Source organism: Mizuhopecten yessoensis, unplaced genomic scaffold (genome assembly GCF_002113885.1).
Source record: "Mizuhopecten yessoensis strain PY_sf001 unplaced genomic scaffold, ASM211388v2 scaffold716225, whole genome shotgun sequence".
Lineage (NCBI taxonomy): Eukaryota > Metazoa > Mollusca > Bivalvia > Pectinida > Pectinidae > Mizuhopecten > Mizuhopecten yessoensis.
The window spans coordinates 119,475-146,469 of NW_018480010.1; the positions used below are offsets into that span (position 1 = coordinate 119,475).

Genomic DNA, 26,995 nt, shown 5'->3' on the forward strand with positions numbered 1-26,995 from the left:
CTTGAAAATGTTGTCATTCGTTTTATTGAAACGACGGAGGTATTGACCCTCCAACCCACACATCAATATGGAGCCATTGGTAAGCTTTAAATCAATTTAAAGTGGGACGGATGACCCGGTGATCATGGTGGGGAAATATTTCCATATATAAACCACAGGATAAAAACTTCCCAATAGCGGGAACGTTTTAAAAGTTTCCCAAACGACACCGTAACTAGAAAGAGATATAAGATCTCTGGAGAAATATATTTATACCTGCAATTTCTTATAGTCAGTTAACAATATATTTATAAGTATAACTGAGAACTTGTTAGGTCAAAAGTACTTGGAGGAATTAGTAATTCCCATTTTGGGTGAATATTTTAAAGTTATTCCCATATTTGGGAACGGTGAATATTGTTCCCATATTCGGGAACGAGATTAGTGTTCCCACATTCGGGAACAAGTAGAGAATTTCCATATCTGGGAATAAAATAGTGGGGAAAATTATACTAGTCACCTTTTTCATTCTCTGTACATTACTAGAGTGTTTTGATCTTAAGTGACATATATTGATGTTTATTTTGTGAATTGTAAATAAAATGTTGAATTTTATCATGATTGTTGCTGGTTTTACTTTTGGTCACGAGTGCTAGGCTGGGAACGAACCTTATAAATTTCATGATAACTGATCTCACCCACAGGATTAGCTGGGTAGCAGAAACGTTACAGTGATATTGCAATTTGTTTTGATATTGAATGTGTCTCCTTTTCTTTCACATAGGAACATACATATATGTAAAAGAAATTGACATTTTAAATGGATAAGAGGTGTATGGCGTGAGAAAGACCTCCTGCGTGAGGACAATGTTATTGTTCGGGGATTAAACCCTGGTAACCTCCAAGTAAGATTTATGTATATATACACATGGAATCTGCTAATGAGGAATTAATTAATTTAAAATTAAAATAAAAACAATATGGCAGCACCGGCTGTATGTTTCCAAGGGAGTTGAGATATGGCTGGTTGCAAAGGCCCTATAACCACAGATAATCATTTGTGAACCGCTTTGAGACGACCTACAAACTAGGTTTTGATAAAGCGGTATATAAGATCCTCGAAGTATTATTAATACTATTATATATCTTTTAATTTTCTTTCAACCAACAGGTCTGGATGAGCATGGCGAGCCCTGCCATGGAAGCCAGTACCGAGACCTCTGGTCGAATGGTCCTAAAGAATGCCTGGAGTACCCAGATTACACTTTCGAAGATCATTTTGGGAAGTGCATTCCCTGCTTCCCTCCAAGGACGGTTCTATTCGACTATCTACAAGGTACTTCTCATTACATACGATCGATTGTGTTCCGATGATATGTTTAGTTTGTGTTGTCAATGCAAATGAAAACAAAAACTCGAATCCAACCCTCTCATACCCTAACGATAACCACAGCATAGCATGCATATAAAAGTTCATATGTGATCCAACTGGCAGGCGAGCCCAAAGAATATTGTGGTTTTAGTCAGCCATTTATATGAATAGATATATATTATATGTTGGGTTTGTTTAAATTCAATTATAAGATTACCAGGTAATAAGTTTCCCATTAAATAGAATATAATTGACTGTGACTTCAGATTTGTTCATGCGATAAATTCAACACTGACTATAATTATGTATATAGGCATGTCTTTACTACTTTTTTGTGGGGTTTTTTTCTGGTTTTTTTTTTTTACTCGTCTACAGTATAAAAGAGTGTCAACAATTCAAATTGATATTTCCTTAATCTATTGAAGGTGTACGTAAATTTCAAAAATCAACATGAGTAATTGCGATTTGAAAATATGCCTCTGATCGTTTGATTTTCATTCAATCAAATTAAAAGGTTGCTGTTTATGTAAATGAATAAACTATAGGAACACTAAACCTTGCATTGCGTTCGTCAGAAGTACCCCGAATCACTATTGCTTATGAATGTAGAAAACATTATTTCATTGTTAATTTTACAGATTTGTAGTTGATGAAGTTTAGATTCAAATGGATATAATCATTATAATTCTGCTTGTATTCAAATTGTTTTACTTAATAAAAAATTTGTTTGGCAGGTCGTTGGAATAAGAGCAATCTCCGTAACTTGGTCAGATTCAATACCATGGTGAAAAACGTTACCTACAACAAAGACACAGACGACTTCACAGTCATGGTCAAGGACCTGAGTATTGACGAGGATCTTTCACCACAGAGATTCTCCAACGTCATCGTTGCTACCGGTCACTTCTCGGTCCCTAATGTTCCCTATTTTGATGGAATCGACATGTTTCCAGGAAGAATTCTCCATTCACACGACTTCAGACGAGCACGCGAGTTCAAAGGTCAACGAATGCTTTTGATCGGCTCAAGATATTCAGCGGAGGACATCTCGATGCAATGTAGGAAGATGGGATCCGGCAAAGTCATCTGTAGCTACCGTACAAAGCCAACGGGATTCAACAACTGGCCCGAAGGAATAGAAGAACGTCTACTGCTAACGAAGGTAGTTGGGAACAAAATTCATTTCAAAGACGGGACCACAGCGGAAGTAGATGTCATTATTTTTTGTACCGGATATTTGTTCCACTTCCCTTACCTTTCAGAGTCCCTTCGTCTCAAGACAAAACTGGAGATGTATCCGGCTGGGTTGTACAAGGGGACCTTATGGATGGGCGATGGCAACAACAAGCTCATGTACCTTGGCATGCACGACCAGTACTACTCATATACAATGTTTGATGTCCAAGCCGAATGGGCATGTGCAGTCGTTGCTGGGCACTTACAGCTTCCAAACCGGAACGAAATGGGGTCGGATATTACAAAATGGCGCAAGAAGCAAGACTTGCTGAACGATGAATACGACGACATCGCCTTCCAGACAAAGTTTGTGTGTGACCTCGCTAGGGAAGTCGGCTCCAAATACAATCTGGATGTAGCTGCCTTATTCAACAAGTGGGAAGATGATAAGCATGCCAACATAGCGACTTACCGGGATCAGACGTATACATCGGTTTTTACCGAAAACCCAGGGATTAAACACCACACACCCTGGTTCAAAGCGTACGACGACTCCCTTGAAACCTTTGTAAATCAAACTCCAAACAAATAGAAGAGTGAGGGACTTTTAGCGTTATCATGATATATTTTTGAGATCGTGATTCAAGCTGCCGCTAGAAGTGTATATCGTGTAATTGAACGCGGATCTAACAAGAAAACTTCTATTGTATTCATGCCCATATATATATATCAACTTAACATTGTATTTACTATATCAACATATCTACAACCAGAAGATATTCAACTGTCTTACTCTATTCAGAAAGTAGACCTGACCGCAGACAGGAAGTTGTCCTATTACGACTACGCATAGATCATACCTTCTTTACACAAGCTTACAATTTATGAGATGAAAATCAACGTTATCGTCATGCTTGTGATCGACCATTCACTGTCAAACTTGTTATGATCGCCTGTGGCGATTTTTAGTCTTCAGTTCTTTAATGTAATATCTAATCTGTCAATATTACATAATTATTTACATTGAATTGATTTCTTCAAAAAAGTACGTCATGTTTACAACTAATTCGTTTGCAACTGCCGGTTTTAACATCTTTTCGAATAATTTAACCTTTTTTATTTAAGCTTGATGTATTCATTTTTTCTGAACGTCTATTTTTTTTTAGTTGTTTAGCAGTAAATGACCGTAATTGAGCCAAATACAATAAACAATACATCAAAACGTAGAAGAGAGTTTTGGGTAAATCTTGGACTTTCGGGTTTTGTATTCCTTAAAGCATTCGTTGTGAAAAGGCTATAGGCAGATATTGGCTAACATATTTTCCTTGTTCGTTACTGTTTTACATTCCTGCTATGCAGGAACTAACATACATGTCTGTTGCCACCAAATGCATTAAGATAATTTAACTTTTATCTGGCGCCAACAATTTCTGTAACTACTTTGCCATATTCTATATTACTTTGATAATGTTATTATTATGTTTATACAGTACACTAACATATCCACATATTCTATAATACATTTACATATACACATATTCTATAATACATTTACATAAACACATTCTAGAATACATTTACATAAACACATATTATATAATACATTTACATAAACACATTCTATAATACATTTACATAAACACATTCTATAATACATTTACATAAACACATATTCTATAATACATTTACATAAACACATATTCTATAATACATTTACATAAACACATTCTATAATACATTTACATAAACACATATTCTATAATACATTTACATATACACATATTCTATAATACATTTACATAAACACATATTCTATAATACATTTACATATACACATATTATATAATACATTTACAGAAACACATATTCTATAATACATTTACATAAACACATATTCTATATTATATTGACATACATTAACCATTTTATTACACTGCCACTATGTAACCTGACCAAAGTTAGTTGAGAGTTGTCCAGCTCTTGATCTGCCAACAGCGTAGGAATTCCAAGAAATGCAAACAAGTTGAGGTTACCTCCCTTTGATCGACAATTATGTACCGTTTGCTGACAAAGGAAATAGAAAAAAAAAGTTATCATACGTGACTGAGGTTAAAATTAAAAGAAATATAATAATAAAAGACAAAAGTCGAAAATAAACGCTACGTTACTTTAAAAAAGAAAGATAACGCCACCTATCTGTGAGGAGTATCTGTCGTGTCCGACGATACAGGCCTATCTGACTCCGAGCGCTCGGGAATCGAATACCGATTATATGGATACCAGCGAGGTAGATATTTTAAGCGGTTGGTTAGCTCCATGAGCATATCGAAGGAAATTAAAGCTTAAATACAGAGGGCTGTGTTGGACTGCTAGCGTGCTTCATGGAATTTGCCTTTTTCCAGTTGGCATTCATAACTTGAAATCAAATAATATTCGCTTCATTTTCTCTTTTTCTGAGTTACACATTTCACTTTGATAATTATCCTATGAATGCCAACTAAAAGCAGTTAAATGCTCAAATATTAACACATTATACAGGCAAATACACACATCATATGCGTAAAATTTTGCTTCATAGATTCACTATTTCTACACTTGATTTAGTGGGGAAAAACGGAGGTTTTGTGTAACGATTTTATATTCAGTATTTCTTTTGATTATGTTCCGATGTGGTCGACGATAGATTCGACGCTAGCTGGTAAAGTTTTTTTCCAGTTCAAGTGATGGTGCAGTTCAAGACTTATACGACATCATAACCATATCGTTGTTTGTACACTACAGAATTTTATGCTGAAATAAACTTACCCCAATATAGTCTATTTTTGTTGATTGTTTATACTGTATACCCGGAAATTTTCGCTCAGTAAAAGTTTTCGCCTTTCGTCGGTAAAATCCATTTTCGCCTATATTAAATTCCCTTTTCACATTTAATAACAATGTATATTTTGTTATTTGCTAATATTCGATGTAATGATAAATTCGCCCTCGTGACGAAGGACGAAAAAGGCGAAAATTAAATTGCAGCGAAATTTACCGGTATACAATTTATTATTATATATAAAACAGTATTAAATCTAGAGCGCGGCATTGCGGTACTATCACATAGTATATCAGATTGCCGAAACCTCCTATCATGATAAGGTAACTGTAACCAATGAGCTATCTGATTAATCGTATAACCTAAACCGAAATTAAGGTTTACTGTTTACGCAAGAAAATTACGTTTGGAATTATCTTGTGATTAGCCTGCAATAGAACAGGGATCCTTTATAGTGTTGATATACAGTTGTACACAGAGTGTATTCTGGTGTTGAACAAAATACATTCGTATTATACCCGTGTTTATCTATTTCAGCTGAGGTTTTTTCAGCAACATACATTAATAATTCTAATAAATGAGGTATTAAATTTAGCAGAAACAAATTTCATGAATATTTATAAGATGTGAAATTAGATGCACAAGGAGAATGAATAATTTTCCTTTCTCTATGCGGGCTCTGTCATAATCTCCCCTAACCCTGTAGGTCGGGGACCAACTGCATGATCGTAAACGGCGGCTATGTGGAACCCCCTGCACAATTGGGTATCTGCGTTTGTGCCCTACCCTCTACTAGGGGACACAAAGGCGACACAAATAAATCTGCTACTCCCATTCCAATATCTTGATTTTTTAAGATTCTGCCTTCTCCGAACTATCTTTCCTTTCCTAATGTTGGACGTTCGCCAAGGTGATGGAGGAATTGGATTCTGTTCCATGCTGGGACATACCAAAGACCTTTAAAATGGTAATTGTTATTCCGAAATATTCGGGAAATGCCAACAACTGGTTCACCCGTTGTCAGTATAGTGTGACCGGGCGGAATACTGTGCTGGGTGCCTTCGACATGGGTTTCAAGTGAGATAGCACTATAAAGTCGGTATCAGATCCGCGCTATCACGAACAGACAATTACACCAACGCACCCTGTCTCTGGCACACATACACATGTCCATACAATTAATGACCTTAGCTGTTGATAGGACGTTAAACCATATCCACGCAAACCAAACTAAACCCTTAACAAATATAAAGACAACAGTATGTATATAATAGCATTTCATGACGCAATATGGCTGATCAAATGCTCAAATATTTTGGTTTATTTTTTGCTTCCTGGAGTAATATTTCAATTTCCATCAAGGACGGTCTAAGCGTGAAAAAAACCCCTATTCAAATAGTTATCGATGTAAAGGTCACGTGTTTCAAATGAGTCAAAAACGTGAAACGACTACTTCTACAGATGTGCACTAACAGAGTACTTTAACAAATCCTCGGTCATCCTGGTTCGCTACCTATATCGACAATTCCAGTGGCAACATATTACAAGATAGATTTAACCACTTCTCTGTTTTCTTGAAACAACAAAAACATATTACACAAGCGTTGTACGTTTATTGTGCGGTTGTCTTTATTTTGAATAAATTTAATGCATGATAGACACGAAATAAAACAGTAATAAGTTGAGAAAAATAACAAACAACACATCGTTTATACAATATGTAAATATACATTTTAAACTGGAAATACATGTATATGAAGGAAAACAGTATTGTTGATGTTGACAAAACACATTGTGTATCAGAAAATTCACAAAGCTTTGATAAATACTATACACTTCATTATTTCTGGCCAACCTTAGAGGTGGTAATTCTGAGTCCAGAATTAACCGTTTGTCACTCATCCATTATCTGTACATATGTCACTCATCCATTATCCGTACATATCCACTTTTATGTTGCCAGATCATTACGATTTGGATTTGTGTTAGGTTTCCTTAATTGCAGGAGATGAATCGGCGGATGCGGGACTTTCCTTTTTTCGCCGACTCCTCTCTCTGTACATCATCGCCACCATGCCGTACATGCAGGAGGAAGTTGACCGAATGGTTGATTAACATTGAGATTTCATTTGTCACTCCGGCCATATCCCATTCCAGCGCCATAGCTATCATTATACCCTCCATACGTTTCGTCAGTTCTACTAAGACTCCCACCACCATTTCTGAAGTCATTTCATCCAAATCCATCGTTATTGCATCATAATCATCACCGTATTCACCGCCATGTCCAACATATCCGTCCCCATAATCATCGCCACCTCCACCGCGTCTATTACCATATTCCCCTTGATCATCGCCACCTCCACCGCCTCTATTACCATATTCTCCATAATCATCTCCACCTCCACCGCGTCTATTTCCATATACCCCATAATCATCTTCACCTCCACCGCGTCTATTTCCATATACCCCATAATCATCGTCTCCTCCACCGCGTCTATTACCATATTGTCCATGATCATCGCCACCGCCACCGCGGCTATTACCATATTCCCCATCATCATCGCCACCCCCCCCGCGTCTATTACCATCTTCCCCATAATCACCGCCACCTCCACCGCGTCTATCACCATATTCCCCATAATCACCGCCACCTCCGCCGCGTCTATTACCATAGTCCCCATAATCATCGCCACCTCCGCCGCGTCTATTACCATAGTCCCCATAATCATCGCCACGTCCACCGCGTCTATTACCATATACCCCATAATGATCGTCACCTCCACCGCGTCTATTACAACATTCCCCATAATCATCGCCGCCTCCACCGCGTCTATTACCATAGTCCCCATAATCATCGCCACCTCAACCGCGTCTATTACCATATTGTCCATGATCATCGCCACCGCCACCGCGTCTAGTACCATATTCCCCATAATCATTGCCACCTCCACCGCGTCTATCACCATATTCCCCATAATCACCGCCACCTCCACCGCGTCTATTTCCATATACCCCATAATCATCTTCACCTCCACCGCGTCTATTACAAAATTCCCCATAATCATCGCCTCCTCCACCGCGTCTATTACCATCTTCCCCATAATCACCGCCACCTCCGCCGCGTCTATTACCATAGTCCCCATAATCATCGCCACATCCACCGCGTCTATTACCATCTTCCCCATAATCATCGCCACCTCCACCGCGTCTATTACCATATTCTCCATAATCATCGCCACCTCCACCAAAGTCGTCTCCATGATGACCTAATCCACCGTCATATCCGCCATCGTTAGCACCAAATCCACTTCCGTCACGTGACAATTTATCAATCGTGATAAGGATCCTCGGTATTAGTGTAACAAGGTACCTTATGATGACTGCAACAAGTCAATTCATCGTACGGTTTGTCGCTCCGTCACTTAAAAGGTTCCCGCCAATGTTCCCGTTGTGTCTTTCCGTAGAATTTTCCTTCTTTTGCTGTCTCAGTCTGATTGCATTTCTTTGAGCCCTTTGACGGAAATAACACAAAATCCAAAGGCGAAGATTGGAAGGAAAATGTAGACGATAAAATAAAAAATGATATGTCGATTCAGGGAGTTTGCAAGAATAATTTGATTCTTCCCATTCGAAGCACATGTGAATCACATTACTAGGAGCCAGAACCAGGAGAATAAAAATCATGAACGCGCACGCGCGTGTTTTTGTAGAAAGGACGTTGATTTGAGAATGATTTAGAAGTACAACGCACCTGTCTAAACAAGCGCCCACGGTCAACCAGGCCGAGAACTCTTGGATGAAGTAAGACAGATTCAATTTTATCGAGAATGATGTTCCAAATACTTCCCTATATTGTGAGTCTAGCAATGCACCAGCCCAGGTTGAAGACGCAATAACTATAAGATAGTCACGTCTGCTAGGGCGAGGAAGGATAAATATAAGTAGAAAGTCGCCGACAGGGAAAGTCTACTATGAGATAGTCACGTCTGCTAGAGCGAGGAAGGATAAATATAAGTAGAAAGTCGCCGACAGGGAAAGTCTACTATGAGATAGTCACGTCTGCTAGAGCGAGGAAGGATAAATATAAGTAGAAAGTCGCCGACAGGGAAAGTCTTAGCAAGATGCAAAATGTTACCATATTACCAATAATACCAAATGGAAGGAGTATTGGACAAATCACATCATACATATATGTTCCAGTACCAGCATATATGTCCCTATTTAAACCGTCTGTTTCATTTCCTGTATATTGTTTCTCCTATTTAGCAATAGTCCGTCCGTAACATCAACGTTGAGAACGTCCGTTACGTTCACGAGAAGGCCTTCCATGTTGATCTTACTCGAGTTAATTAATTGTCAAATTGTATAAAGACATCGGGGGTTAAGTTTAAACCCCTTTTTTTATTCATATCAATAAACATGTACAATTACATAGACATTTCATTCTGATGATTGGGAAACAAGTACTATTGTACTTATCGGGTTTGAGGACCTTTTTACCCCACAACGTTCAGATAATATATCTAGACAACCACATATTTTCCTTGGGGAAACATTATTCTTGTTTCCGATCAGGGACACAATCCTCATGAACTATGACGTCACAAAAGAAAATGACGTCACAAAGCATGGTTACTACACTGAAAATGAAATGTGTCAAAAAACAACATCAACACATGGACAAAATAATAGAGAGGAGTCGTTATGTAACATCCAAACACTTGGAGATACTGCAGGGGGGTGGGCGGGTCTCCTTGGATCAGCAAACACGCTTTATTGAGATTTAAACATATTTTATTGCCGAAACAGACAAATGGATGAGAGACAAGTTCTTCTCCACGCTTTATGATCACTGTCCAGCATTTTTGATATTAAGGGTAACCTCCCTTTAATTTCTTTTTAATGTGTTTTGTTTCCCCTCCAATTCGGTCTTATCGTATTGCAGAGTTATCTTCTCTTGTGAGCAGGGATTGATTGTAACGTCATTGGTTTGAGTGAGAAAATTACGTCGTTTTCTCAAAAATTGATGACGTTACTCTCACAAACAAATGACGTAACAATCAATACCTGTCCACAAGAGCAGATAACTCTGCAATACGAAAAGACGGAATTAATTAAATTTGAAGGGAAACAATATTTAAATTATAAGTCTATGATACACATAGATACCAAATAAAACCGGAATGTGTTTATCTAAAAAAATATATTCTTGAAAGGGAGAAATTAAAATTTAGCCAACATCAATTATATCACGTTTGTTTGAAGGTAAAAAATGGAAACAACGTTTTAAAAAAAAACACATCGAAATCCAATAAAACCGATTTGTTTATATTAAAAGAAGCTACCTTATCAATTTCTTTTTTAATTCAAAATCAAAAATTTGTCTTCAAAACATATATCAAGAATGATGATATTATGATACAATTAAGGCACAGTATTGAATCGTCGGCTGAGAAACTCCTAATTGCGAATACAAAAGGGAATGACGTCACAATATCGAATAACTTCGAAAAAGTGACGGCATTAAAGTATTTTTTTGTGATTTTCGAACCATCGTTGTAGTCCCTCAGTTTATTTTATTTTCGGGAGTGAATTTCAGCAAAATTTGTATCGGTATATTTCATAAGAAGGTATTTTAAACATGTGTATGCCATTATAGCAAATATGACATTTTTTTCCCCGACCAGTCCCTTTAAATAAAACCGATTACATTTTATCTACAGACTGTTATTTACTTGGTATGACAAGTGTCTGTCTCCCACGTCAAGGGTGGCGTCGTGGTTTTACTCTACTACACATATATATTTCTCTCATTTCCGCTCTCCATGGTAAGAAAGGCGTGTAGGAAATTTCTTTCTCCCACCATTCACAGGTGTGTCTCTCATTTTAGCCGAAAAAGATCAGCTTTTCTCTTAACCTGGACAGGTGTATCCGAACTTTTTCCGGTGTGAGATTTCCTTGTCTCACCCTAGGGTTGAGACGGGGGGATTCCCCTATTCATAACAATGGGGTGACGTCACTTCAACAATACAATGACGTCACGTCAACAATCCATCAGCGACACGTCATCCCTGAATTTAGCATGTAACGTTGTCATTACATTGTGTATATGATACACATTGGAAGAACAGGGTAAGAGAAAAAGAATCATTCACCCCCTTGTGGGTGAGATAGTGGAATCTCAACCCTCGGGGAAAGATTCTTTAGTTGCCAAACACTCGACAAAGCCTGGTGTTTGGCAACTTAAGAATCCTCCCCCTCGGGTTGAGATTCTCCTATCTCACCCCCAAGGGGGTGAAAGATTCTATTAGTCACACCCTAGGAGGAGATAGTCTCGTGAGATTAGCACGTGTTCAATTGTGACGTCATCAAAATGCGTCATCGGTAATTGTGACATCATCAAAAGTGAATGACGATATGCTACCCCACATTTGGTTTTGTTTACATCTTACACCACATTTCACGTGACGTGACGTCACAATGGCTGAACAATGACGTGTTGTCACGAATTCCGATGCCGCAATGCGGAAAAGGCGTCGTGATGAAATTAAAACCTTTTACAATATATTTACCGTACACATTAGAAAGACGAGATTAGTTTTTCTGCACAAACGATGTTTAAAAATATGGGGTACGCTAAATCTGGCTGTATGATTCGTTTTCATCTAAAAAGCTGAGGGGAACATTAATATTTTCAAAATGGTAGCCGGTTCAAATGCATTTTTATGGTTTCTGAGCGTATTCTGGTAGTTGGAATGAGACAAAAATGCTCATTCATGGCCAGGGGTGTAAGATAGGTAAATTCCACTCTCGGGAATTTCAAATTTGGCAAAACCCTCGGCAATGCCTCGGGTTTTACCAAATTTGAAAAACCCTCGGATCCCAAGGGACACATCGTTCTTATTAAATCGAGATAACAGCATGAAGTGATTAAAATGTTTCCGTCTATGTGCCATTTTACAAATTAAAAAAAACCCATACTCTTTTGAAACGGCTCGCGGGTAAATTGATATAATTTCATGTTTGCTCATTGCATATTGAATCCTTGTTATTATTTGTGAGTATATGGATTTTCATTATAGATGTCACTTTTCTGCAATCTACAGATTTTTTCGTAAATTGTTATTTTCCTGTATAACTTTGCTCTTTGCATGCGGTATGGAATCGTCGGCTGAAAAACTCCAAATGCGAATGCAAAAGGGAATGACGTCACGATATCGAATAACGTCGAAAATAGTAGTGACGGCATTAATGTTGAGTTTTTGTGTTTTCGAACCATCGTTGCAGACCCGCAGTTAATGTAAAAAGGTCTGTAAATTAGGATACCAAGATTTACAGCCTTAAAATGTCGTCTGGCAAAGCACAAGAGAATTTAACTGAGGGAATAGAACATTTTATTTTCGGAGCCACTGAGGGAGAGGCAAGGCAGCATGTGCCTAAATTTGCCACTGGCACTGATCATGTAGCTCAGTTGGCTAGACAGACTGTTTGTTAGGCAAGGGTTCGAATCTGTGTCTGGCCCTTTGAATTTTTCTCTCTCGAAAACTAGTTAAACCTCATGAAAATCAACACAGTGCGTATATCTAGGCTCTCATGATACTGAAGAACTGTAAATCAGTAAAATTTGCCTCCGAATTATTTAAAAAGTAATGGAGTTTTCGGATATTGAACATGCGCTCTCTGTGCTTATGTGTTTCTTTTGAAATTTCCAAATCACCGATAGCTTAGGTATGTAGTAATTCGCGATCGACCGTCTCTATGTAATATCACAACAAGTAAACAGTTTGTACTTCTGAGTATCAAATATCTAATATATGGCGATTGGTGTGTGATATTATTACTTGACTCCACAAAAATGCGTTTGTTAATTCGTTATTGGTGCCTCTGGATTTTCGTAGGTCAATAATGTTTCTAGCAGCAATATTTGCCTCCTGTTATGAACATTATTGATATACGATTACTCCATTCCGTCTTTTCGTATTGCAGAGTTATCTGCACTTGTGAGCAGGTATTGATTGTTACGTCATTTGATTGTGAGAGTAACGTCATCAATTTTTGTGAAAACGACGTAATTTTCTCACACAAACCATTGACGTAACAATCATTACCTGCTCACAAGAGAAGATAACTCTGCAATATGCATAGACGGAATGGAGTACCGTATATCAAGTTCATAACAGAAGGCAAATATTGCTGCTAGAATCATTATTGACCTACGAAAATCCCGAGGCATCAATAACGAATTAACAATAATTAGTTATAAGATGTACTTTGTTAACATTTTTACTAATATCAACATGAACATAATCTACAAAAGTCAATACGTGAAACAATACAGATTTAATATTTTATGTTGGGTGATTTTTTTATTTTATTTTTTCTTTATATATATTTCGAATTTCGTTATAACAAAAATAACATGAATCCGCTTTAATTGCTGTGGCGTATTTGGGATAGTAAATAAACTCTCTATTATACTAAAGAACTATGAAAATCGGTAGACTTTTGTTTTAGTTTTAATAAAACTAGGAAATCAAGTATACCCATACCCATGTTATGTTATAATTTCTATATTCAAAAATGACAAAAGAATTTTCGTTATGTACATAAAACTAATTTGGTCATTCATAGAGATGTTTAAGCATTGAACTGTTTTTGTATAGTATTTATGATCTATTTGAATGACACAGCTTTGCAAGCAAAAAATTCATAATGCGCTAGCATTATGTTGTTTGCTTGCAAAGCTGTGTCATGCAAATAGTTCATAAATACCATACAAAAACAGTTCAATACTTATAGTTACGTTTTCTCTGCCTCTTATGTTCTTTTTTAACTTATAATTTATCTTTAAAATTACAAATGCCCGCCTTATCGACAGTTTGAAGTGGGTGATCTTGCGACGGAGCACAGGTTCGTTACAAATGTCTGAAAGGTTTATGTGTGCTGTGACTCATATCAGTAGGTCTGTAACATATGTGTCAGTAGGTCTATAGAATATGTGTATTTCAGACATTTGTAACGAACCCCTGTTGACCAGTGCAGTGTAAAATACGATATTTCTGATAAATTGCATGAGCGTTAAAATTGTTTCCATTGCCGGCATTGGTGATTTCAACCGATGTGCATTTTGTATGATATTGCAGACCTTGGTCTTGTTTTCGTTGTAATAAAAGTGTTTTTTAATTTTATTTTGCACATATATTTACAATGACATTGTCAAATCTCACAATGCCCAGCGATATTTCAGCAGCCGTCATGTTTATTTATATTGGATATTGTAGTTCCGGTCAGTGTTGTATTAATACGCTAAGAATTGTGTCTCGTGATGCATGGTAATTAAAGTCCCATCAACGACACAGCTTTCAAAGAAGCTATATAGTGACAATGCCATGCAAATGTAAAATAAAGAGATTATATAATGGAAATAGAGATAATTAAGGATTTTTTTCTCTTCTACTGAATATTTTCATTTTAACTTGAGTTATCTCCCTTCAAACATTAACTCTCCATTTATGTATAAAACTATTTCATCAAAATTGATCTAATATTTTATTTATGAAAATAATATACCGGTATCGTCGTTATTCCGTCAGACAGAAGGTAAACTTGTTTCAGCATTCATATGAACTGATAGATATATCACAATAGGTAACTTGTCAGTGTCAATTATGGACTTACCCCCCCCCCCCCCCCCCCCNCTCTCTCTCTCTCTCTCTCTCTCTCTCTCTCTCTCTCTCTCTCCTCTTGCTTCAATCTAAATCATTGAACGTCTCAGTATTCGCCCATTTATTATTCTTAGGTAAAAATAAACATGCTGATTAATCACTATTACATAAGCTGATGCTTGCTGAAATATTACAATGTTCAGTATCCCGGCTATTTCGGAATCACACCTACACTGTAGGTTTCAGGCGAATTGTTCTTACCTCAGTTAATTCATTTACACCCTTTTCATGAAAAGCACAGATAAGAGTAACGAGACCAGATATGTTTGCACATAAACCTTGTCAGTTTTACCAAGATCTAGAAATCGATTGGGTGGTCGGTTGGCTAGCATACTAGACGCCGAAGTTCAATTCCCCGTTCGGACATGAAAAGTAATGGGGTCACCTGCACGACCACGTGGGTTTTCTCCAGGTTATCCGACTCCCTCCCACATTAAGACCCCACACGCTAACATCCGGGTCAACAAGAATGATTAATATAAGTTAAAATAACTTGTTTCATAATTGTTGTAAAATGAATATTGAAACCGTATGGATTACCTCCCCTGGAATATAAGGAAACAAATAATGTAAGTGTTATCTCCCTTTGGTTAATGACACTATAACGTTTAGAATAAAACAGAAAGCGTCAATTGGGTTGGTATGAAATATATCGAGGAGTGATGCGAAAAAACAATAAATCATGAAAAGCAATAAAAAAAGTCATATGTATACCTGCATAATGGACCTGATTTACATTTTTTTCTCTTTAAGACATACATACCAGTTGCTAATTTCAAAAAAAATGACTGATCACATGACAAGTTTTCGTCTGGTCAAAACTGATGAAATATTAACCTGATTCAGTCATTGTATGCTCGCCATATGTCCAACAACATGACCAGATGTGACCAGATATGAAGTGAAAACTTTAAGAATAACCATTTCTTGCAATGTTTCCGATCTTCCAGTGTAGCACTGGGAGGAAATTCCGCATTTTTCAAGACCTGGGATATCTCGTGTACTCTTTATGTTAACTCACAATACTTATATAATCAAATATCAATAACGCTACCATTTAAGTAGATTCTTTAACTTCCCCCGCTGTTTACTGTTACTAGTATGCATTATGACTAGATATTACAATATAAATTGAAATTAATTATGAATTTCAGAAATTGACCGAAACTTTCCAGAAATAACCACAATTTAAGTATCAGTCCAGGAAACGCAACAGGATCTTGGAAAGGACTAAATGAATTCTGATTATGCTACATCTAAATTATGAAGGGGTGAATTTCATTTTCCCTCTCATTCTCTTTTTCTCTTAAATGTGTTTTTTTAACTTTCTCAGATGTGTACTGCACTGATCTGCATTTTAAATTACTAAACAGTCATAAGTTAAAAATATTCAATGTTCAATCCTTAGAAAATAAGAAGGAGTAAAACTACGATATAATGGCCCTCGATTCATTTGCCACCTCGTTTAACGCCAACATATTTAAAGGTCCCGGGTTTTTCTTAATAAAAAAATCCAGCAATGCTTTTTAATTTTCCTCAATTTCTCGCCCAACCCCTTTATAACGCCAAACTCTGTCTCTGGCCGTATAACGAGGTGAAATGTATTAAACTAGATAAGGAATATCTATTTAAGCTACATTCTCTACATTTGGTTTATTTCAGACACGATTTTGATATCTCAACAAATGAATTCAAAAAAATAATATATAACAAAACTATATTTAGAATCGTTCAGCTATCTTCTTGAAACGATACATGTTTTAAATTAAATAATATATATTGTTGTTTCGTTAAGAACCATGTGATGTATTTCAGACGCAATTCTAACTTATCAGGAAACAAAGATATTATACTTGTTAGTATATCATGAAGGGAAGTTTAGAAACGTTCAGCTGTTTTCTTGAAACATGCCGTGTTAAACTTAAATTAAAAATATTGATTATTTATTCCAGGCATGGTTTCAATACATCAGAAAATAAATAAAGCGAGCAAGTATGAAAAAAATGATACTTCGATCAGTTCAGTTATTTTCTTGAAACAAGACCGTTTTTAATTGAATACGATAAATCGTTGCACCGTTAAATTCATTATTTATCGCAAAGATCAATTATCACATGATCAGGGGTCTACATTTCTAATCACCAGTATTGTCAGCAATAAGGTGACAGAGGGCGAGAAAATGATATGTAAATACGGACACTGGTGTGAACATTAGCACAATGCCTTCTGCTGGTGACCGTCAACGTGTTATTAGAATCAACGCGTGTAAATCCTATTCCCATATTCGCATGTGGGTCACCTTCAGCTTCCTTTGTCCGAAACTTGTCTATTTTGCACCTAAAATAGCTCAAGTAATTTCCCCTGTAAGACTCTGGCGAGGAATACAATAACTTGCAAGGTGAAGGACGTGAATTAATTAAGGCGTTGGTCAAGTCGACCTGTCACTGAAATATTTTTCAATGAAGTAATGGGCCTTCCTTCAACCCAAGTGGAAAATAAATTGAGGGGCTTGAAAATGTTGACCCCCAGAGTGACCTGATCTCTGACCCTCACTTCCATAGATGTGTACTCGCGTGCGAGAAAACCAGATGACGCAGCGATGAGTGGTAATATTTAGGGCATTGGCTGTATTGTCTCTTCCCCCTTTTGTCTGTTTATTTATATTTTGGCGGCTGTTCATTTAAGATGTGATTACTGTGAGAATACAGTAATATTTGTTTAATCACATAATGTACTGTGTTATCAATTGAATATACCCATGCCATAATTGTTTGCGTATTAACCCATGTAATATGATATATCAGCCCTGTGATTGGTTGTAAGTTTCAATTGTTTCAATTGTGACGTCACGCCTAGGACAAGTACATGACGTCACAGACTTACGCACTGGAGTCAAAATGGCGGCTTTTAACATTTCAAGGTTGAATAAAAAATATTGTTTTACACGAATAAATACCACAAATCTTGATTATGTGATAAAAAGGATCCTTCACTCGTTTTCACTCGTCACAAATTTTTCATTTAGCTCGCCAGAGGCTCGCTTAATTGAAAAATTCTTAGACTCGTTTCATCAATTTCATATGAAATGGAAACGCATGTAAGATCCTATATATCCGTTGCGGTTCACATATAATATATTTTATTAATCTAGATCAATAAGATTAAATCAAAAGCAAATGAATAGCATGACATCACTTCCTGTTTCCACCCTATATTCTGATGTCACATTAACCTTCTTGGCAGAGAAGGGGATGAACTCCAGAAAAAAATATTATTTCTAAATTAAAACGAACAATTCAAGGTGACTTTGTCTCATTTTACGAAATGTTCACGTAACCACTATAACCGGCTTAGTTTATTCGGAAGTCGTTGACCTCTGCACGGACATCGACTTAAGTCCGAGACATGTTCAAATCAACGATCTCGAATATAAACCAAACATTGGCTGACGACAGCGCGCATAGCCACCTTTAACATTTAACTATGTATTTCAATTGAATTTACATTTTTTTTATTTGAAAATTTTCCACTGCGTTTCTATTTTTGTCTTTGGTATTTTCACGTAGTCATATATTGTATTGTTAAATGAACATTTTTAGAAATGAACTCTAGCATTAAGAAGTAAAAATTATTTATGAGAAATTGTTCACCAGGCTGACGTGTTTAAACGTCGGGGATATAGCTATGTTTTCCTAACGTAACAGTTTACACAATATAATTCACCCCGGCGGTCTGTCAATATTTAACACGTTGCACAATCATTGACTCACATGATACACGTAGATTGGCTGGTCCATCATGCTTAGTTTGAATGGTCAGTTAATCTGACCAGGGCCTAATCACCTCCCAGACTGTATACTGGCGAAATTATGTACGAACGTGTTAGCTCTCAAATGCCAATATAGGAAAATGTGGCAATTTAAAATTAAGAAGTATCATTTAAAAAAACAATATTTGAAAAATAAAAAAATAAAACATATACTTAGCCCTGTTATCCGTAGCTTTGCTGTCAAAAATAGCATGTCTTAATTTCTTTGTTTCGCCTTTTGTCTTTCAGAACCACTTATCTCTTCATTTTATTAGTCGATTTTCTAGAATAGCATATGTATGGCCTTGTTTCGTCATTGGACTCTCTCGAAAAGCATTGTATCGTTATTCCATAAATAGACGTGATAGCATAGTATATGTTATTGTTTCCCAATTTCAATTTCGAGAATAGCATGTGTCTTGGTTTCATCATGATTGCTGTACTTACTTTATAGTTTTGCATTGTTTCACTTTCAGCTAAAGCATGATGTATTTCATGTTTAGCTTTTTCTACAAAAGCAAAAGTCGTTATTAACCACTTGAATTTCTAGAATGGTAAATGCATGTTACACAATTTCATGGTTTTAATAAGATGTGTATCTATTTCCTCATTTGATTTGCGAGGGTAAATTGTATCTTTTGTTCACCAAATCCGTCTTTTCGTATTGCAGAGTTATCTGCTCTTGTGAGCATGTATTGATTGTTACGTCATTTGTTTGTGAGAGTAACGTCATAATGTTTTGAGAAAACGACGTAATTTCCTCACACAAACTAATGACGTATCAATCCATACCTGCTCACAAGAGCAGATATCTCTGCAATACGAACAGACGGAATTGAATCTGTATGATAACGCATACCTATATTTCATCATTTCGTGGTCTTAGGTCTTGAAAAACGTTGTATTTTTTCATATTTTTTTTTAATTGCATACGCCTTTGTCAAACCATTTGATATTCTAAAGAGTTTTCATTTCATTTCGTGATTTTCTAGATTAGCATATGACGTTGTGCGCCTTGTCTATTCGTTGTCATTCATCTAGTTTTCGCTTGGAGGACGTAACATTATTCGGATTTGAACTGCTTTCACCTACATAACGGGTGTGGTCAATGAAGCGAGCAACGCTTACCCTTCCGGAACTCATGATCTTCTGTTCCTTGTGCTTTTCAAGGTTTTCCATTGAAAACTTTCTATTTGATACTTTTAAGAACAAAAATGTCTTTGTTTACAAGTAGTTTTCTGTTTTTATCTTTTGGCGTATTCTGTGTTTCACGATTTTTCGTTCTGGGATAATACCATGATACGTCGTTTTTTATTCATCTCTGTACAATAGAATTCTCTTACGGAATAAGTTACAACACATGGTTTCCAAAGATGCTAACCGATATAGAAAATAAGTTATATGGTCGCCATCAGGATCGCGGAGGGGAATATGCTATTTCTTTGTGTGATATGAAAGTTGATGTTTTTTTTTATTACGCTTATTAGAGTGCCTCGTAAATTTGTTGTCACTTGCGTCATGTTTTGACATATATCTACATATGTATTTACGTGAAAGACACTTACCCTTTCGGAGCACGTGGTCTTATTCTCCTTGTAATTTTTCAAGAGTTTCCATGTTAATCTCGTCTTTTTCGATCGATCGATCGATCGATCGAGAGAGCCGGGGAGAGAGAGCCGGGGAGAGAGAGAGAGATAGCCGGGGAGAGAGAGAGCGAGAGAGAGAGAGAGAGAGAGGTAATAAGCTTTTTATGGAAATACTAATTTCGTTTCGTAACTGGTTATTGAGTCTCGAAATTGAACGAAAAGATTTATTTTGCTGGTCAGATTGTTTTATTCATTGATTAATTTAATGGCGGAAGATAGCCTATGCGTGGAGGAATAGCATTCCTGAATGCTAATTCAATTTCTAATTTTTCTAAAATTAAACGAAACATTCTCTATAAATCCTATTTTAGTAAAATAATTAAAATGATGTTATATTGGCAAGGTCACATCAAAATCACACTGCACTGCGTCAAACAGGATAAAATTTGAATTTAGAAAATTTTAAATAATATACAACATTTGATATAACGTCCTATCTAGTTAACATAAGCCACTCTAAAGCGCTTAACAGTAAATAGATTTTTACAATTAATACAATTAGCGTATATACATTAATTAATACAATTTTGAGGAATTCAGGAGCTGCCTTATCAGGCGCTAACTTCTAGTCCTATGCCACCTGGCTAATATATCCCTATGTGTGTATGCCTGCGTGTGTGCTGGAGATGTAATGTGTTCTGTTTGTATTGGGACTGTGCTTTCAACGGCATCATTTATAGTGCCACCTCACTTGAATGCTACAGCTCATACCGTAACATCCACCCAAGATCAATGTATACTCCGCCTGGGTTGTTTGAGTTGTGTGGGCAGGAGAAAAACACTTTCTCCAAATATACATGCATACGACGACTTCGGGGATCGAACCCTAGCCGCCTGCGTAGAAGGATTGAGTGAATAACGTTTATGATACATAAAAGAAAGAAAAAAGCTCAATTACAAAACATTTTTAAATCATAAAACACGGTCAAAATCAGGTTGAATGATTCAAAATGTATTTTTATTATTATTATTTTCCAAATAATTGACAAAGTTTTATTTTTTATTGATTTATCACTGAAACAAAGAAAGTGGCTTCAGCCCAGAACGTGAGTTCTAGCATGAGAACGGTTTCGTGAATACGGGCCCAGGTTACTAAGATGTTTGTCTGGACATCGCTAGCGGGGTCTTTACATGTCTTAGTTTCCATTTGACTGGACAGTTCAATATCTCCGATACAGTCTGTGTAATATGTGTAATATATCTCAATAAACACAGGTGTCCGGTGAATTTGACCTTTACAACAGACCGTCTGGGTCACGAGTAAATACCAGCCAGCCCTTTGTGTGAGCGAGTCCCGTTAGGTAACCGTATTTACTTTCGATACCCCGACAATCGGACAGGTTCAGGCGAGACCTTATCGTGAATATTGCGTGCGCAGTTTATTGACTACTATTCCGTAACCCTCTTTGTTATCTTACTCCTGATTGGTCGTCTGAAGTGCCGACACAAGTAGTCTAAAGTACCCGACGTTGTAAGCTTACGGCCAGTTAGAGGATTGAAGAAATTTGTGTAATATATTACGTAGGTAATACACCAATATAAATCTTTTCAACTTGTCCTGTATCTTGATCAACTCAAACGTGTCTGCCATGCCATTTTGCTACTTTTGTAAACGTGTTTGTCACAACAGCGTCCAAATTTCCGACTCAGCACTTTACTCCCGATTCCCCCCAAATCGTCCTTTCTCTTTTGTTCTTTTCATCCATTCTTTTAAATATCATTCCAAAATCAGAAACTTATAACAAGCCAGACTCAAAGAGGGCAAAGCTTAAGAGGACAAAGCTTTATGGTTTCCCTATAATACTATTATAGATACTTCATATTATGAAGGAGAGCAGAGACGGTATATACTACGGTATATAAGGCTCACGACATATTAACACACTTACCCTATCAAATTCATACTTGAACTCTCACGGGTAACAATTACACATAAACACACTAATTAGTCGCCCTCATCATAAGTACTTAACACGATGTGCGTTGTTTAACCAAGAATTGTACATCCATTTCAGTATTCTATTATCATTTAGTTAGTTGTTGCGATTCGTAAGTAAAGACTTGTCTCCGATACTTTTTGCAATTATAAAAAAATCTATAACGACAGCCGATATCGCCTAAAATGTGCGACCGCAGCTCAAGTCTCGCGACGGATTTTAATACAATAGGCCCATGCGTGCGTTTGCGAGATCTGTGCGAGTTTCCAATATCTGGCTTTATATGTTTCCGAGAGCGCAAAGGAAACCATATTTAATGTTATGTTTCAACGTCCTTTCATGTCAGATAATTTCCAAAATAAGAAATTGGTAGCTTAATCATGCCAGACTAGAAAGTGAAATGATTGAAGTTTGTATGGGAGGAGATATTAAATTAGATTGATAAAGATTATAATAAAGTTTACCCCTAAATAATTACATGGCTACCATCGGAAAATGTAAATATGTTCTCATGAAATTGAAAGTATAGATTCGTTTATAATCAGTATTTTGGAATTTTCTTTTTGGGTTAAAGGTATTAGCCGCTGTTTTAACAGTTTTTCGTTTAATCCAAGTTAATAGATGTTTCCAACTTGCTGACATAGAAAGTTAATGTACATAATAATGACGTGCAATTTGCAATCTATAAATACATTGTTACCGTTTCAGCAATACTGATAATAACGATGGCTGTAACACACTTCCTTGGCGGAGGCCAACGTTTGATTCATTGATAAATAAAGCGCATGGTCGAGAAAACGTTTAAACTGTGCAAATATACCCCCCCCCCCCCCCCCGATAATCCAGATACTGGTCATTTAAGTAAATACACATGTATGACACACCCTATCGAAGTCCTTCAGGTACGGGGAACACAGTCTGCTGAATAATACTGCACGCAAAAAATGGTGTTTTCTATGTGGCTTCTGCTTCGGAGACATCAAAGAAACTATATTGATTTGCTTCCCCGTTGTAATACCTCGGTCTATATGTTTCCTTTTCTCACGTTTATTTTCTTACGTTTTCTTTTCGGTGTTGTTTCCATAGGAACCTGACTTTGTATCTCCTTAGCAGTTGCCAAGACATTGAACCCAAAACAAACAAACAAACAAACAAACAAATGCGAAGCCCTTGTAACCTTACTGACTACGGGACAGATTTTCGTCATTCATTCCAATGAACAACAACTAGTTATACATAATAATAATAATAATAATAATAATAATAATATACAACATTTATATAGCGCCCTATATAATTTGTAAAATTACTCTACGGCGCTTTACAACATATGGATAATAGTAATGGTTATAATTGTGAAAACAAACAACGAAGGCTTGCAATCACTTTCATACATTTAACAAGCAATGTGCACATAAACATCCTTCCAATAAGTGGATACATATGGGAAGGACCTGTTGAGGATCCAGATAGATGGATATAGTAACAATGATTTGGTTTGGTTCTATTTTGTTAACAGCTAAGGTCATTTAAGGACCTGCCTCCTAGTATGCTGTGCAAGCGTGCATGTGTGTATGTGTGCCGGAGACAGGGTATGTTGGTATATTTGCCATCCTTGTGATAACGCGGATCTGATGCCGACTTTATAGTGCTATCTCACTGAAATATCATGCCGAAGGCATCAAACACAGCAATCCGCCCGGTCACATTATTGATTATGTATCTTTCCGATAACTTACTAACATGCAATAATAGTGTAGTACGTGTGTGCTAGTAAGTCAACGAAAAGTGTCTTAATAAAAAAAAACCGTTGCATAGCTTGCAGTATTTTATAAAATTTAAACATTCTCGGGCTACGCGCTTTCTGAAAGGTAATTAGCTTTTATCATCAATGAAGGGGTCTGGGATGAGTCTTTTCTGTGACATTGCGTAATTTGTTGAAACCGTTTAGGAATGTATAAACATACGTTGAATAATGAACCTGTTTATTGCACAAATGTCTGCGATTTTAGTTAAACCGCTTATACATGTACGCTCCTCTGGTAGTTGAGAAAGATATAGGCTAGTTGCAAAGGCCATATAACCACTTTTAGAACCGCTTTGAGACGACATACGAACGAGGTTGTGATGATAACGCGGTATATAAGAACCTCGAATCGTTATTATTATTATTATTACCTCTGTCCGTTACATGATGGAGAATGTTTGTGTGTTATTGAGAAGAAAGACAGATACGCATATCCAGGTTAATGCTGATCATGCTAGATTGTGTTGTCATGAACGTTTTCTCGTCAGCATACCAACAAACCAATTAGGTATGGGGCCTGGGGCGTGATTTGGAGTCAACAACGTCAGGACATGCGTGAGAAAGGCCTCATGCGTTCGGGAGTCGATAAACATTCTTATCAACCTACGTTTTAAGTGTATATTACGACCTTGTAGAGTAGTAACGAGACGAGACTCAATCAGTGATTACGTCACTCTGTCTCGTTCGCGGGTAGTTGTGTATCATTATGTCATTTCGATCCAATACCCGTCTGGTCCCGCGGTAAAATAGGTCCCGATGGGGACCACGTCGTATTATTGTGGTCAGTCATTACTGAACACAAGTCAATGCCCACCTTACATTAAAGGCCGCAGGGTGCGTGACCTTGAAAGATCGTATACACAATTAATAAGGTTGACCTTCGCGATCACGCATAGGAGACTGTAGTTAGGTAATGTTATTATTGACTTTGTGTGTGTAATTAGATGTAACATGTAAAATTTATATTATGTATTTATCAAGGATTAGACTGGCCACCGACTCCAGAATATTGAATCATAAAGAAAATAAACTCTAATAATTTGGATGATTCTAAGTTCTAAACTAGGGGGAGATAAGCTAGAAGTAAAATGCAGCCAGAAAATTCTTCTTAAAAACTTAGGGGCTGGTAGCCAGTCTAATCAAGGATTAACGATCCCCGTACTGCTGACAAACACAAAAACTACATATGGTACCAGAAATGATCTAATATTGGATTTTATTGCATTGAATACATAAATTTAAGTGTAATCATTATAAGTAGTTATAAAACAAGTTATTTCAACTTTAGCGCGTGATGGTCTTAATGTGGGAGGAAATTTCAAGTACCCGGCGAAAATAGGAGTACCAGGAGAAAACCCACGTGGTCGGGCAGGTGACCTTTTCACGTCCGACCGGGGAATCAAACCCCGGTCTTAATGGAATTTCGATAGTCTCAATAAAATATTTCCGAAACCGAAAAAAGTAGCCCACGCCAGTTAGATTTTTAATGGACTAATTATAAAGATGGTATAGACAATAACGGTGATTCTGAGAGTTATAACGGTAAGGATCAGACCAGAATTCGAACCCTTGACCTCACAATTGAGGTACCTGATCATTGGAAGTGCCATGGCCCATTTGAGCCACACTGTGATAACCAAAATAAAATTAATGGAGACTACTTTATGTACGAAAACTACAGCGGAAATAGCCAGTGTTTTGCTTGTAGTGGGACGGGGACACTTAAAATCCTATTATTGTGCAATTGAAATTGGACAACCTGAAAGAGAAATGACATTTTTTTGTTATTTTCCTGTGATTGACTTGCAAGAATTGGTAAATTATTCTCGAAAATAAAATCACTGAGATTAGTTTGTAGGGCTAAGAACAAAATGGCGTAGCAAAATCGATTTCTTCTGAATAACTTTTCATACTCAAAAACCCTCAATATAAAAGTAAGAACATATTTTCATATTATTATTGAGTAACGTATCTTGCGCTGTGTGAAATTTTGTTTCGATAACGTTATATTTAGTATGTGGAAATTTTAATGAAAAAATGGTTAAATTAAAGGAAAAGTAGCAAATATCTGGGAAAGTCGCGAATACTTTTGGCACAATGCTATACCTCGGGACTGTGCATCTACACCTATGTTATATGGAAATATGCCCAAGCTCCGTTTATATAAAAACATGGTTTGTAGATATCTGGGAAAGTTTTCATTACTAAAATCAAACTTAAAGTAAAGTTAAATCGAGGGAAATTTAAAAAGGAATTCTATAGAAAACAAGAAAAAGGGACATTGAAATATGTTGGCACATTGGCACCTGTTCACAATTTCGACACGTTGTTAGTTATTTTCAAAGAAAATTGACGACTGCATTTATTATTTAAAAACCATTATTTTCTCTCAATTCAGATGATGTAATTTACAAGTATTCTGGATTACGCTCGTGCTCTACTTTCAAGACCTATATCTCTTGCTCTATGGTTTGTTTGAATTATAGATTATGCAAAGTATGATAAATGTATTGTTTTGTCATTACGTATGCACTCGCAGGTCTGCTTTGATACTAGCTATAATAGCAAAATGTCAAATTGCGACTATGTAAAAAAAGCTTGATTTTGCTTCGAATAAAAAAATTATGACTGAAAATGAAAGATGTCTTTCCCAAGTATCTACCAGCTAAATACTTCAGTCACAACATGGAATGATCTCATCAGTCATGATGTATAAGTGCTTCG

The 26,995-nt window shown here is 36.6% G+C and overlaps 1 protein-coding gene across 7 annotated transcripts in view; it reads left to right on the plus strand.

Annotated features, from left to right (window-relative positions):
• LOC110442185 (dimethylaniline monooxygenase [N-oxide-forming] 5-like) overlaps positions 1–3,772 on the plus strand; it is a 38,699-nt gene extending 34,927 nt beyond the window's left edge. For all 7 annotated transcript variants that reach the window (XM_021485670.1, XM_021485674.1, XM_021485671.1 and 4 more), the window contains 2 exons: positions 1,151–1,315; positions 2,086–3,772. In XM_021485670.1, the coding sequence (XP_021341345.1) occupies positions 1,151–1,315; positions 2,086–3,119 (1,199 nt within the window). In that variant the 3' untranslated portion in view covers positions 3,120–3,772. The remainder of the gene's footprint in view (positions 1–1,150; positions 1,316–2,085) is intronic.
• The last annotated feature ends 23,223 nt before the right edge of the window (positions 3,773–26,995 follow it).